The 15,418-nt window shown below is 41.0% G+C and overlaps 1 protein-coding gene across 16 annotated transcripts in view; it reads right to left on the bottom strand.

Moving 5' to 3' along the window:
* Positions 1 to 15,418, bottom strand: part of MAGI1 (membrane associated guanylate kinase, WW and PDZ domain containing 1) — a 642,924-nt gene that overhangs the window by 123,471 nt on the left and 504,035 nt on the right. For all 16 annotated transcript variants that reach the window (XM_006077265.4, XM_025272540.3, XM_006077266.4 and 13 more), the window contains exon 3: positions 9,545 to 9,664. In XM_006077265.4, coding sequence (XP_006077327.1) covers positions 9,545 to 9,664 — 120 coding nt within the window. The remainder of the gene's footprint in view (positions 1 to 9,544; positions 9,665 to 15,418) is intronic.

The raw sequence follows: 15,418 nt of genomic DNA, 5'->3' as shown, positions 1-15,418 counted from the left end.
CTTCCTGAGGTGACTGGGCTCCCTCCCAAGTGACAATTGTGTGTGTCCCAGCTGCTATTTTCAGAACTGGCTCCACAATACAACTCAGCAGGGATGACGGCTGGGGAAGGAGAGGAGGGCAGGGAAGACGCAAGAGGAAGCCACCAATGGCCATAATTAACAGGCACGCTCTTTGGCCATGACCAAGCCAAAGAAAATATTTTCTGACACACAGTTAAAAATTAATGGGGACTGCAAATAAATTTTTAGAGCTTGATAAAATATTGAAGGAGGACTGCAACCCTGAGTTTTAAGCCAGAATGAATCAAATCTTTAAAGTCTTTCACTTTGTATAAATTTAATATTCATTCATTCATTTCCTTACAGACAACCTCTTGTTATGCTAGGCACTATGCTGGAAAGGCAGAAATGGAACTAGAACATGATTTTCACAAATGCTCTGCATGGTATACATCACTTTTTAAAACTTTGTACAAATAATAGTTACATCAAATGAAGATTCTCTTGTAAAAAGGTCAAGGTGGGGCTTGAAATTTTGAATTTCTAACAAGGACTCAGGTGATGCTGATGATACTGGTCCATGGACCACCTTCTGTGCAGCAAAGGTGAAGAAATCAGAGAAAAGCATTCACATTTAGGTCCTTTGTCCTGTAGTCCTATGTTTCTTTAGAACTGGGAGGTGGCAGGGGTGGGGGAGATGAAGGCAGAGATGGCTTGCTTGTCTTTTTCCAAACAGAACAAGCTTTGAAAATAAACAGCAGGACAGGATGACAGTGACCACGAATGGCTGGAAATCTAGAGCATATTATTATCAAAGGGGCAATACTATACCCAAGGGGCAAAAGTTGAGTGTGTGCTCAGTTGTGTCTGACTCTTTGCGACACCATGGACTACAGCTCATCAGGCTCCTTTGTCCGTGGACGTTTTCAGGCAAGAATACTGGAGTGGGTTACCATTTCCTCTTCAAGAGGACCTTTCCAACCCAGGGATCGAACTCGAGTCTCCTGTGTCTCCTGCATTGACAGGAAGATTCATTACCACTGAGCCACCTGGGAAGCCCAGGGTAAGATGTGTGGGGTCCAAAAACCTTACTCTTGTTCTTTGTAAAGCACAAATATGTATACAATACTTAAGGACATAGATCCAGCATATCTGATTTTGTCTTGGTCTCAAGATCATGCATGTTTGACCCTTGAAGGCTGTGCAGGCAAGCTTCACAGTTGAACCCCTTGCTATCTCTGCTCAAATCTCGCTGGTTTTCTTTCAGGCCTCATATGCAATCTGTGTCCCCACTCACCTCGCAGCTCTTGCACTCACTCTTCTCTCTGTTTAACTTTCTTTCCTCTGCTTCTCATCCCAATACCACCTGCTGATCCTCTGCCCCCACCAACTAGATCAAAGTCTCCTGTATCTGTTTTTAGGGAAGCTTGTATCTCTTCCTTCCCAAGGCCCTTTGCTCAGTTTATCAGGCTATTTAATGAAATGGCATCTGTCTTTACCTCTAAACTGTAAGCTCCATGAAGGCAGGATCCACATGTGTTTTGTGCACTACGACATTCCCAAAACAAACATGGTGCCAGGCAAACGGTGCCACTCGGTGATTCTCTGTAGAATGAGTAACTGAATCAAGTGGAGACAGCACACACAAAGCCCAGCCCAGGATGCTCCTCAATACCTATACTGTGGATCCGGTTTTTAAGAGCATGACTCATGGCAGTTTCTTTTCAGGCCATCAATTCTATCTGAATTATCTCAGATCCACATCACTTCACTTTGCCACTTGCTTACTCAACACATGATGGTATCATTCATAAAACTCCCATCACTTTCTATTTATTCTTTCTTTATTGACCTGCTCCACTCTACAAATCTATGATTTGCATGCACAGAAGGATAAGAAGCCCATGCCCTGTAAGTAGAGGTTTGTTCTTAGTAGTGCCATTTGGCTTTGAATTTAAGACCAGAAAGGGCAAAGTAAGTTAATAGTGTTGTGACCCTGAGCAAGATAAGGGACCGCTTTCTTTCCAGCCTCGGTTCTCATGTAGAAAGACCAGTACTTGTGAAAGAGTTTTTGTGCAGATTAAACTGGATCACATATATAAAGCACTCAGTACTGTGCTTGGCACAATATGAGCATGTAATAAACCCCAGTATCAGTTGTTCCTAATACTCTGAGCAGCTCTAATATGTAAAATTAGGTATTGTTATCAAAGCACATATTTAAAGAACGTTAACAAAAAGTTACCTTTATTGTGCATCTACCATATGTTGCTACCTACACATCCACTTATTCTGCTGCTGCTGCTAAGTCACTTCAGTCGTGTCCGACTCTGTGTGACCCCGTAGACGGCAGCCCACCAGGCTCCCCCGACCCTGGGATTCTCCAGGCAAGAACACTGGAGTGGGTTGCCATTTCCTTCTCCAATGCATGAAAGTGAAAAGTGAAAGTGAAGTCGCTCAGTCCTGCCCGACTCTTAGCGACCCCATGGACTGCAGCCTACCAGGCTCCTCCATCCATGGGATTTTCCAGGCAAGAGTACTGGAGTGGGGTGCCATTGCCTTCTCCCTCACTTATTCTAATCATTAACAATTCTACAGGAAAAAAAAAAACAATATTCTCATTTTCAGACAAAGAAACTGACATACACACAATGCTTAATGACAGTTGGCATTTAAACATGGATCTGTCTCCACTGTCTATGCTCTCGACTCCAGGAATGGTTGGGGATCTCTGAGCAGAAAATTAACCAAAACGTCCCTGGGCTTGGCCTCCTTGTCTTCAAAGGCAGAGGAACATACAATTGTCGCAAAGTTTGCCAACAGAGCTTATCACAACAGACGGCTGCTGAGACCTGCCAAAGAACAGGACTCCAGACGGTCTCGTCTTCCTCAATGACAAACAAGAACTCTCTTCACCCCACCTTTATTACTATGTCCCCCCAAAGCAGACCCTTGGCAACTGCCTTTCTGCAGACCTTCTAAGAAGCAGAACAGTACCATTATTGAAGGCTGACACACATACTCCCTTCCTAATTAGCATGAAGAAATATGCAACCCATAACTACAACTGGAAACGTCACATTGGGACTGCACTTCCATGCTGAGGGAAAACCTTTGCAAGCTCAGGGTGTATAATCAATCAGCCTCTTCTACCCAGAGGCATTTGTAAAAGAGGTATGTTTGGAACCACTCTCATTGAACATTCCGCCCTTACAAACTCTCTCCCAGAAAAGTCCCAAGGGATGGCTGAGGCAGTGACCTGTCGTATTGAGCAAAAATGTCAACAGGAGAAAAAAAAAAAAGCAAGGAAAAAAGGAGATGGTGCTTCTGATTTATTTCAAGAATGCTATCCAATAAATGAGCTCAGTGTCGCAGTTAAGCTGGGCCAAGGAGGAAAGACACGTTTAGTCTTGTCTCTGTGTCTTGCCTTGATGTTGACTGCAACCAGTGACAGAATGAGGAGTTGGCCCAAACTGCAGAGCTGAGACCAATTATGAACTCTACTCATAACTCGTATGCCTTTGTGAGGGGCAATACTTAGGTTCCTTAAACAGTCACAAAGGGCATCTACTCTGTTGGAGGATACACATAATATGCCAGCATTACAGCTGATGGGGGCGGAAAATTCCATCATGGAGCCCCTGACACCCCACACCAATCCTGGCTTTTCCCAGTTTTTCTAATCTAAGCAAACAGTACCAACATCTTTCCAGTTTTCTAAGACAGAAGCAGGAGTCATCCTAGGTGGAATATCATCACCTGAATATTTTATCTCTTCTTCTAATAACTAATACATTAGCAAGTCCACATAAACATTTCATACCATTGATATAATAATGCGACACTGTCTTAAAAATGGTGGCCCAGATGGTAAAGAATCTGCCTGTGGGAGATCTAGGTTCGATCCCTGGGTTGGGAAGATCCCCTGGAGAAGGGAATGGCAACCCGCTCCAGTATTCTTGCCTGAAGAATCCCATGGACAGAGGTGCCTGGCAGGCTACAGTCTACTAGTAGCTACAGACTACTGTTAGCCCTCTAAGGACAACAATCATGTCTGGTTTTGCTAAACATTTTATCATTAATGGTTAAATGGATGCATGCACAAACTAGTAAGAGAGTCTACAGGAAGAGTATCCATTTCCAAGCAGCAGACTTGGGCAAGATGAGCATTTCAGTCCTGCCTGGGACATGACCTTAGTGAAAGGCATTTGACCAGATTTGGTCCCCAATTCCCTTTAGTGTCTTGGACATTCTCTTTCTGGACCTTGGTTTTGTTCTCTGAAGAGATGAGCTCTACTGCCTTTCAGTTTAAACTTTTACAACCCTGAAATTCTAAACCCCAAACAAATACTGGGCCTGAAAGAATATTCAGAAGGTTATCAGGCCTTGAGGCTTTATTGGTTCACTCTACTTGTCTGCCCTATATATGTCACAGAATGTACATAAAGAAGATCACCTCTCCTCTGTAGTGACATCCTCTTTGGGAGGATTCAAAACTATGTTTTCCAAAAGGAGATTAGCTCTTAAAGATGAGCTTAGCTCTCTGAAGTCAGATGACGGAGAAGAGAAAGATCTTCTTGAGTAGGTCCTCAACCATCCTTGCAGAAGCTTTCATTCTAGAACTGCCCTAGAAAATATGGCAGTCATCAGACACATGGGACTATTCAAGGCTAAATTAGTTTTAACTAAATTAATTTTAAAATGCAGCTTCTCAGTCACAAAAATCACATGTGGTCCATGACTGTTGTGTTGGACAACTCGGAATATTGAACATTTTCATCACTGAAGAAAGTCCTGTTGGATGGCATTGGTTGTACAGGAAGCAAGAAATGATTCCCTGCTCTTCCATCTCTAGCACACACGTTCTGACCTTTTCTTGGTTCATACTGCATTTGCTTTCTCAAGATTCAGGCTTTTGGGTCGGTGCTGACACACCTGAACTCATGAGATCCTCTGACAAGCTTCAGATCAAAGTCCATTTCTTCAAGGGGACTGACCCTAACGTTAGAGTCAATGGAGCACTCTTGTAGTTCTCTTCTCTGAGCACTCATCACTTCTCTAGAAGCTGTTTAAATTATTGTGCCTCCCAAGATTAAGGAGCTGTAGAGACCCTAGAGCCAGATAAGCCTGGGTTTGAATGCCAGCTCTATCTTGGGCTCACCATGTGGAGTTAAAAAAAGACAATGGGCCTCTCTGGGCCTCATACTCTTCTGTAAAATGGGGACAAACTGAACTCAGCTCATAGGATTACTGGATAATTAAGTGAGTTGTTACACATAATGCACTTTGAAAAGCACTCATCACGTATATACTGAACAAACACTGTCAGAAATAAATCACTATGAAGCATAAGCACCTTCAAAGGCAGACCTACTTTGATCTTCTGCCCTATACATCACACCCTATGCCATGGAAAATGTTGAAATGAACCATGTAGGCACAGAAGGGCTGCCTTTAAAACTGCACTGCCAGGAATTTCCTCTATAAATCCATTCAAAACAGTACAGTGAGACATTTGTACAGAGGTGTTCGCAGCAGTATTGTTTACAAAACATTAAAAGGTGGGGGAAGGAGGCATCTTAAACGGCCACCTGCAGGGGGCTAGTTAAATAAACTATATAAATTCATACAACGGGATATTTTGCAGCATTTATAAAGAATGAGGTGGAACTGTGTGGGGTAACTGGAAAGATCTCCAGGATGTGTTAAGTCGACGGACAACAATACTTAGGTTTATGTCTACATTTTCTGAATCTTTGCACCAGACCCTTAACAGAGGTTTCCTGTGAGAAGGAGAATCAACTCAGACTTAAAGATGTTTAAGTTCTTTACTCTAGAAGGAATTCCATAGTGTATATTCATTACTTTTACTTCAAGCTGTTTAAAAGTCTTGCTTTGAAGAGTGATTTGCGTTGCGGTGTTTTCCTCTTTGGAGCCAGGTCAGGACAAGAGGAAAAAAATGTGAGCAAGGGAAATGGACAGTGAGTACCTAGGGAAGTACATAAAGACATTTTACTGGTAAATCCACTAGTTTACTGACTAGGAGGAGAAGAGAATCCATCCAACGGGGTGGCAATCTGGGGCCAGTCGGGTGTAAATATAAGAGCTAACGCTGACAGAGAGCTTACGTGTGTCAGACGCTGTGCTCAGCCCTTTCCAATTATTGTCTCATTTAATCCTACCTATGAGAAAGCACTATTATTATCCTCATTTTACCGAAGGGAAAATGGAGACATGGAGCATTAAGTAACTTGCCGGAGGGCACACAGCTCAGCAGCAAAGGCGCTGAGACTTAAACTCTGGCAGGACCACAGCCCAGCCTGCAGGCTTGTTAGTGTCCACTTGACAGAATCCCCATTAAGGGGGCCCAGAGGGGCTCACAAAGATCTCTCCAGCCCTATTCCTGTAACACTATCTGGCATATCATAAAAATTCCATTTTGCTTTCACCTTATGAAAGTCAATACAATACATTCCAATTGCTACCAAAAAAATTAGGAGCCATCTTGTACAGCAGGGAAATCATACAGCCAAAAGGTCAAAAGGCTGAAGAACACAGGTAAAAGGCTAAAAGACACTGGACCCATATGCAGCATGAGAATTTCAACTCTAAAATAACTGAATGACATTCACAGGAAGACGGATGACTAGACATTTTCTGAAAAACTTCTTCCTGTTGTTACCCAGCAAGAAGTTGGGTGAAAGTACTAAGGGTCTATTATCACAACTTTTTAGTTACATCAGTATCATCTTGGCATTTCCAGGAAAGAGCATGGGATCTAAAAATCTAACAGCCGGGTCTGTTTCCTGGCTCTCGCCTTCTGGAACCTGATGCATAACCTTAACAAAGTCTTGAAGTGCTACCTGGTCTAAGCATCCTCATCTAAAAAGCACTCTTAAAAAAAAAAAAAAAAAAAAAAGCTGGGGATAATAGCTACCTCTGTCAAAGCGATAAAACTAATGGGGAAAAAAGTGACTCCACCTATGTACCACTTGTAACATAAACACCTCAATAAAATGAGCTGATTTTCTTTTTTGTCCCTGATATGCTCTTACCTAACCACATGCTTTTCTTTTTCAACAAAGTACTCTTTGGCTTTGCATAGCCACTCCCACCCTTAACCTCTCCAAACATGCAAATGAATATTTTTTATATTCTGGATTAAAGCTCCTCTGATGGTCATAATAAGTGATTTCAGACAGGACAACTCACTTTCTTACAGCAAAGAGGATCCAACACTTGCTCTCTTCTCAGCACGTGAATTTTTAACCATATTCACATTTACAAAAGAACACACTGAAGAAGCTCTTGGTATATCCACTGAGCCCCCATCCCTTTTCTAACCTCACAACTAGGTCAATTCTTTTTATTGGAGGATAAATACTTTACAATATTGTGATGGCTTCTGCCATTCGTCAACATGAATCAGCCATAGGTATACATAGGCCCCCTTCCTCTTAAACCGCCTTCCCATCTCCCTTCCCATCCCACCCCTCTAGGTTGTCACAGAGCACCAGCTTTGGGTTCCCTGTGTCATACCACTGGCTATCTATTTTCCATATGATAATGTATATGTTTCAATGCTACTTTCTCAAATCATCCCACCCTCTCCTTCCCTCAGTTTGTCCAAAAGTCTGTCCTTTATGTCTGCATCTCCTTTGCTACCCTGCAAATGGGATCAGAGGTATTATCTGTCTAGATTCCATATATGTGCATTAATATACGATATTTGTCTCACTCTTTCTGACTTACTTCACTCTTCATCCATGTCATTACTTCATTCTTCATCCATTTCATTAGAACAGACTCAAATGCATTTCTTTTTATTGCTGAGTAATATTCCATTGTATATATGTACCAGTCTGAACAAATCATTCTTCCCTGGGGCACTCTCAGATCTCCCAGCCCACCAACCCCCAGTCAAATCCCAATACTTCAAGGAAACTACAACAGTGGATAACGATGGCTCAGATGATAAAGAATCTGCCTGCAATGCAGGAGACCTGGGTTCGATCCCTGGGGTGGGAAGACCCCCTGGAGAAGGGAATGGCTACCCACTCCAGTATTCTGATCTGGAGAATTCCATGGACAGAGGAGCCTGGCAGGCTACAGTCCATGCAGTTGCAAAGAGCGGGACATGACTGAGCGACTTTCACAACAATGGACAACCAGCAATACTCAAAGCAAATCTTCTTGTATTCACAATCAGGAATCTCATTAATATCTACCTTATGTTAAATGTATATTCAAAATCTGGACATGAACAGTAGGCACAAAGTTAACATTCTTCCCTGTTCCCACTGCAAAAAATGCCCCTGAAACAGGGGCAATTATCATGTCAAAGTTATAATGCCCCTAATAAAATAAGTCTATTTTGTATTCATCCTTTGTTTTTAAATCTCATCTGGAAAATGCCACTGTGTTCGTCCCATAAATCCAGATTTTGAGAGTTTCTAAAAAGTACACAAAACTTAATAACTTGATCCAGTTATTAACAGTATCATAGTATATCCTTCTGTCTCAAATAATGACACTCAACAAAACAATCAAGCTATAATACTGTCTTCAGAAGATGTAAGTTTAATTTTCTCCCCACATTAGGCTTTGATCTCATCCTACAGATTTACTTTCACCTATGTGAAATGATTTATACTCATGTTATTCAACACAGTCATGTTTTGAAATATTAAAAAATGTTTATTCAAAAAGACCTAGTTAAATAAATTATGGTCCACGTATTCAGGAGATTACTTACTCACTTAAAAAAGAAAACAAAAAGCACTCTAGTACTGAACCTCAAAGACTCAGAATACATACTTTCATGATATAAGAGTAAGATGCCAAATAGCATATATACCTTCTATAAGGGAAGATATGAGAACACATGTATGAAACAAATACTTGTATGTGTACACTTGCATATATGTATTTAAAAAAAAAAAACAAACAAAAAACTTCAGAAGAGTAATCAGAAATGAATAACACCGGTTCTAGTATCTGGGGTAAAGAGAAATGGAAATTAGGCAGGTGGAAGATAGATCTAGGAAAGAGCTTACTTACTGAATACTTCTGAAATATTCTGCTTTGAAATATTCCATGAAAATGTGTCATCTACTCAAAAATATATTAAACATCAATTGGTGGTACAAATGACATTCCAGTCCCTTTGAGACTAAAACACCACCACCTATAAGGTCACATTTTATGCTATGAGTCTTCTTCCTCTTCTTTCTAATACCGTACATACCCATATTAAACACACACACACACACACACGCCCACACTCACACGTGCCTGCATTTAAATCAACAAATTAAAGGAGAAAAATCCTGGAGAAAAAAAAAAATCCAAAGTATTTTTAAAGAGTTCCACAAAGCCTTATTCCATATATTTTATTATTATTAATCCCATTAAGGTGAACTGCCATCTCCTACAGATGTTTAGACTTCACTAGTCCACAGAACATCTCTGCCTCAATGGCCCAGGATCCTCTGTGGTGCCCAGCAGAGAGGCACGCTTACTGCTGCCATACAGATCAGCTCACCTTCATAGGTGCCGACTTCTAGAAGAGTCCCGCTCTGCTCGAGGTCCAAGAACTCCTTCACAGTCAGAAAGTTATAGTCCACGCCAGGCACCTCTCCTTCTCTGGGAGACCGGGTTGTGCCTGTGGCAGACAAGACAAAAGGCACAAGGAAACATCAGTCCACTGAAAGAGGAAGTGCCCCATCCAGGTGTAATTAAAATAACCAGTTCAGTAAGTACCTAAGCTGACAGACCCACCTACTGAGACAGGGAGCTGGCAAAGGTAATGTCTTTCTAGCAGAAAAGCATCCTGACTTCCATCCCCTCGTGCCTGGGCCCCTCAAATACCAGAAAGAGAAAACCAAACACAGCAAGGCAGCCCAGGGAGATTTTTATCACTGAAAAAAATGATGAATGCACTGAATGAAAAGGGTGAACTGTATTTTATACAGACAACATTCACAATCAGCAGCTTTTAGGGCTCCAGTAAATTCTAAAAACATTATCCACCTTAAGCTCAGAGCCTAAGGGGTTTATATTTTTATCACAGGCCTTGAAATTCTTGTGTTCCTCAATATATCCGGCAACTTCCAATGTAATAAGCCCTTTGAAGAAAATGACACCCGCTGCATAAACACATCACTAGAGAAATTCAATTGCCCAAGATCTGTGGCTGGATACCTCCCAGGGATCCAAATGTTGCTGTGTCTCCATGTAATTAATATGTTTGGCAAAAAGAGGCCACCCGTAAGTTCTGACAGGAGAAAAAGGACACTGCATTTGATAGAAAATTCTCCCCCTGAATTAATCTCATCATGCATTCAAAGACTGATAAATATAACAATTCTTCTTATGAAATAACACAGACCCTCTAGAATATTTAAGTCACCCAGCTGAGGTGCTGGGCAAAAGACCTGTCATTTTAGCCCAGTCAACCTTGATCAAAAGTGTGGAAGGAGTGTGGTTTACACTCAAACTAAAAAAAGAAAAGAAACCATAAGCAATTTCGCAGTACATACTAGAAATCTACATTAAATGGTAGGGGAGATTAAAAAAAAAAAAGCAAAATTCATGATTTCTGCTCCAACATTCAAGTTAGGTAAGGCATACAACTAACATGGGTTCACTCTGCAAGGCACAATTACCCATAGTGCTTTTAAGTCATTTTTAAAAATATAATAAGCAGGCATTTTCCCCCCTAGTCCTAGTTCTAATTCTCCCTAAAAAGCAATTACATAACCAACTGTATGTTGTCTCCAGTGTTCATGGCAGAACACAGTCTCTGATTGCCTGCCCATGTGAATTTCCATGCATCTACAATGGATATCCAGAACTCTTTTACGTCAAAAACTCAACACTTCTTACATAATTTACTCAAGCAAAACATTTTTAAACAAGTCCAATTTTTCTAATATCTGAAGTCTGAGTGTTACAAAAAGCTGCAGATTACCCATAGTACCAGTTATGTTACAAATGTTTGCTTGTCATGCTCAGCACACCAGGACTTTCTGGTATAGAAGCCTGCTTGTGTAGTGTCCAAAAGTCTATTCTTAAGTTGTTTCCTAAGTTGTTTCCATTTCTTGCTTCCCTGGCAGACTATGACACCCTTGAGGTACTTTACAATGTTTAAATTTACATCTTGGGTGTCAGGCATACAGTGGGTACTCCAGAAGCATAAAGAGTACCATATACTGCTGTGGAGGAGGTACACATAGAAAGGGAATGATGAATTCATGGTCTGTCTGGTTCCTGAGCTTCTGCTGTTTCTCAGCTTCCTAATCTGTGAAATAAGAACAATAAACTACCTATACGTTTGTTGTGTGTATTGAATAAGACAAGGCTTTTAAAAGGCCTAGCTCAGTACCTGCTACCAGATACATAGTTTATGTTATTACAGAATGAAATGAGTTGGTATTATAGTTCAAATTATATACATAATTGAGCTTCCCTGGTGGCTCAGATGGTAAAGAATCTGCATGCAATGCAGAAGACCCTGCTTTGATTCCTGGTTGGGAAAGATCCCCTGAAGAAGGGAATGGCAATACACTCCAGTACTCTTGCCTAGAAACTTGCCATGAACGAGAAGCTTGGCGAGCTATAGTCCATGGAGTGGCAAAGAGTCAGACATGACTGAAAGACTAACACTTTCACTCTTTTCAGTGTCCAGTTGAGGAAAAAAATCAAGGCATAGACAAGAACAATAGGATGGAGGTGATAAGAAGCCATGAGATTTCTATTATGAATGGTGAACACTTTAAACAGCTGTAAGAGAGTACACAGCATAGATGTGTTCAAAGTACATCAACTCATCAGGCCATGCTAGGTTTAGATTTTAAAGACAGAAACCTCTGATGGAGTGTGTAAGAAAAACAGAAGAATAAGTAGCACATCCCTGGGCAAACGGGATGTGCTACTTACAGACATCAAGAAGATGGGGGAATGGTGTATAAGGGAAAAAAATTAAGAGTCCACTTATGAATATGTGAAAGCTTGAGATGCGTATCAGACACCTTGGGTGTAGAGAGCTCTGGACAGCTGAATATGTAAACCAAAAAACAGATGGGTGGCTGGGCCCTAAATTTGAGAGTTATCACTAAACCACTGGCATTTGAAGGCAAGAGAGAGAATCTAGGGGGAGAGACAGTATAGAAAAAGCAGTCAAGAAGTCTGACTTAAACACAAAAATTTCACAATTTTTGGAAGCTGAGAAGAGGAAAAGATCCTCAGAGGAGATGAAGAGGCAGCTGTCAACAAAGCAGGAGCAGAGGAGGAGGGTGTGATGTCTCAGACCCAAGTGCAGAAGCTGTTCAGGCGGCTATTTGGAAAACACGAACAGTCTGCATGCATCATACTGGGAAATTCCAGTGTAGGGCAAGAACAGAATCTCTTTGAAACTTGCTGTGAAAGAATCTGTCCTAAATATGTTCTATATGGCAACTCTCACACTCAAGTCTCCATACCAAAAAACTATTAACTAAATCCATCCCTCCATTCCCAGCACCCCCAAATGCAGATAAATGAGTAAGACCAAACAGAAGATCTGTTTGTTTTTTAAAGTCTTCCACACCAGACAATATTTTGGTTTTTTCTCCCCTTCCTATAATCATCTTATCATTGACATTTCTTCCAGTCATGTTTTCTGAAACAATCTGTCAGAGTAACTGTTGCGACAACACTAACCTCTGGGACTTAATTTCCTGAAAGGATTGAAAATAATCAAGAACTTGGGGGGAAATGGTACATTGTAGAGGAAAAATGAAAACATGCAGACACCATTTTCCCATGGAAATAAATATGCTTAGAATGGCCTTTAAACAGCAGGGGAAGGGGGTGGGGGAGGATTCATCTCCACCCACAAAACCTTCAGGGTTTACTACCCAGACAAAACCTTTCCTCTCTGCAGGCCAGCAGGAGCTTACTGGAGTTATCCTCTGAGCAACCGGCCCTGGGCCTGGGCCACATGACCAGGCTCCCATTCAGAGATGCTAGGGAGAAAGGGCCTGCGAGGGGACCCCGCCCCCTCTTTTCTTTCAGCAGAATGACAGGCTGTCTGCTGGACACACGCCTGGCAGATGGCATTTCAAAGGTTTTTCAGGAGCCATCTGGGGTGGGTACAATCATTACAAACCACACTTCTAACAAAGCCACAAGGGTTACTTCCTGGCAGAAGAGAAGCAAAACAAATTCTACCATGTTTCTCAGGGACAACGTATTTAAAAAAAGCCACCAGGCTGACAAATGGAGGTTGCTTACAGCTTACTATACCGTCTTTTGTTGGTCCAGCTAGAAACCAGGGCAACAATATCTTGCAGCTACCATGTCTGAACAAACAAACAGAGCTCACCTCCTGGCCTTCCAAAAGAAAGAAGAGATAATCAAACACGAGGAAAAAAGAACAGCTTCCACTTATTTGATGCTTACCTATATCTTAGGTAAAGTGTTCAACAGTTAATCAACAGTGCTATAGCTAATCTTTCTCAGAAACACAGAAGGATTGCTATTATACTCACTTTTTTAAAGATGAGGAAGCTGACACCTAGAGAAGCAAAGTAACCTTCCCAAGGTCACATACAACTCAGCTGGGGAAAGCTATGATTTCAAAGTAGGCAATCTGACTTTAGTCATTTGAAATCATTGTTGTCCAAAAGAACTTTCTGCCGTATGGGAAATGTTTCATAGATGTGAGTCTAAGATGGTAGCCACGAGCCACATCTGGTTATTATTATTATTTTTATTAAATACATTTCAGGTGCACAGCATTAAAGTTCAACATGTGTACACATGTAGCTATTGATATGTGGCTAACGTGACAGAGGAACTGAACTGAAATTTTATCTAATGTTAATTACTTTAGATTTAAAGAGGCACATGTGGCTAGCGGCAACTGGATTGGCCAGTACATTTCTAAACCAGGAGGGCGTTTCCAGTACTATGTTCATTACCATGGCCCCAAAGCACTTTCAGCTTTTGAAATAAAAATAAGAAACGTATCAAATTGCTTGAGAAGGAAATGGCAACCCGCTCCAGTATTCTTGTCTGGGAAAGGCCATGGACACAGGAGCCTGGCAAACAACAGTCCACAGGGTCACAAAGAGTCAGACATGACTTACTGACTTAACAACAACAATCAAACGGCAGAATCTTGTCCTCACACAGGAAACTCATCCTTTAAAAACCTCTTATCTGCTTTGAAAAATGACAGTCAAGCTTTATGTTTCTTTTGGATACGGTATCTTGGGAAAAAAAGTCTTCTTAGATATTTGTGCCATCACTTTTGGCAGCCAAAACAAAAACCAAAAGCAACAAGATCAAAACAAAAGCAGTCCTCCAAAATATATACACACACACAAAGTGAGTTCCTGTGAATATAGGAATGAGTAAATGAAATATGGTAGATCTGCCCTTAGGAAATTTTTTTTTTCCCCTCTGTAAAGAAGTACTAGTTAGATGCCCAAGCAGTTATGAGAAAGAATATCTATAATATACAGTTAAGTAACATAAAGTATAAAAATAATCACTGCATTTTACTGAAAAAGAGAAAAGAAAGCCCTATGGGTGCTACATGATTTCTGAGTTAATACATAGTTAAATGGATGGAATAAATCCTTAACAGCGGTAACCAGAAGAGGGTGGGTGCAGAAATGGGAGGAGAAAAAAAAACTGTTTCTTTACATCCCTCTGAATTGTACCACTGTGCCTGTAGTTAGCTGTTTTGGTATTTTATAAATTGAACAAAATAATTAAAATAATAAAATAATCCTGAAAGTCCTGATTCTTAGGCATCCTACTCAAACAACTTCATTATTGGCTTAATCCTAGCAAGAACATGCCAAAGAATAGAGGCTCCAACTGAATCAACACACAATACGTCCCAAGGTTTCCCACTTCATAGAAAGCTAGCATCAAGGTCCTCACTACTTGCCTTTAGCTATGAATAGACCGTGGTTGTTCAGTCGCTCAGTTGTATCCGACACTTTGTGACCTAAAGTCAGGAGACGGTGGCAATATTTTTCTGCCTGATTTTGGTTTTTAAATCTCAACCCATTCATCACTTACACAGAGTCTTTTTTAAGTGTTAAAATTTAACAAGATTTGCACCAGAGAAATGAATACTATCAGCCTTTTATGCATCAGATAAATGAATTTGAGCTCTGCCCTGCTGACTGTCTCAGTATGAATTAGCAGTACCCACAAAAGTTTGCCTCCAAAGCTTGAGTGGCTGCTTGCTTCTTGGGTACATTGTATGGTTCATAAACTTTCAGTGTACCTGGCACGAGGGAATCTTGATGAGGAAATCAAAAAACTACCTTCCTTATCATCAAGCTCCACAAACTATGGCTACAGAGAATGAGATGGTTGGATAGCATCACCGAATCCATGGATTTTGAGTTTAAGC

This window comes from Bubalus bubalis, chromosome 21 (genome assembly GCF_019923935.1).
Source record: "Bubalus bubalis isolate 160015118507 breed Murrah chromosome 21, NDDB_SH_1, whole genome shotgun sequence".
Taxonomy (NCBI): domain Eukaryota; kingdom Metazoa; phylum Chordata; class Mammalia; order Artiodactyla; family Bovidae; genus Bubalus; species Bubalus bubalis.
This window is presented reverse-complemented; position numbering and strand designations above follow the sequence as displayed.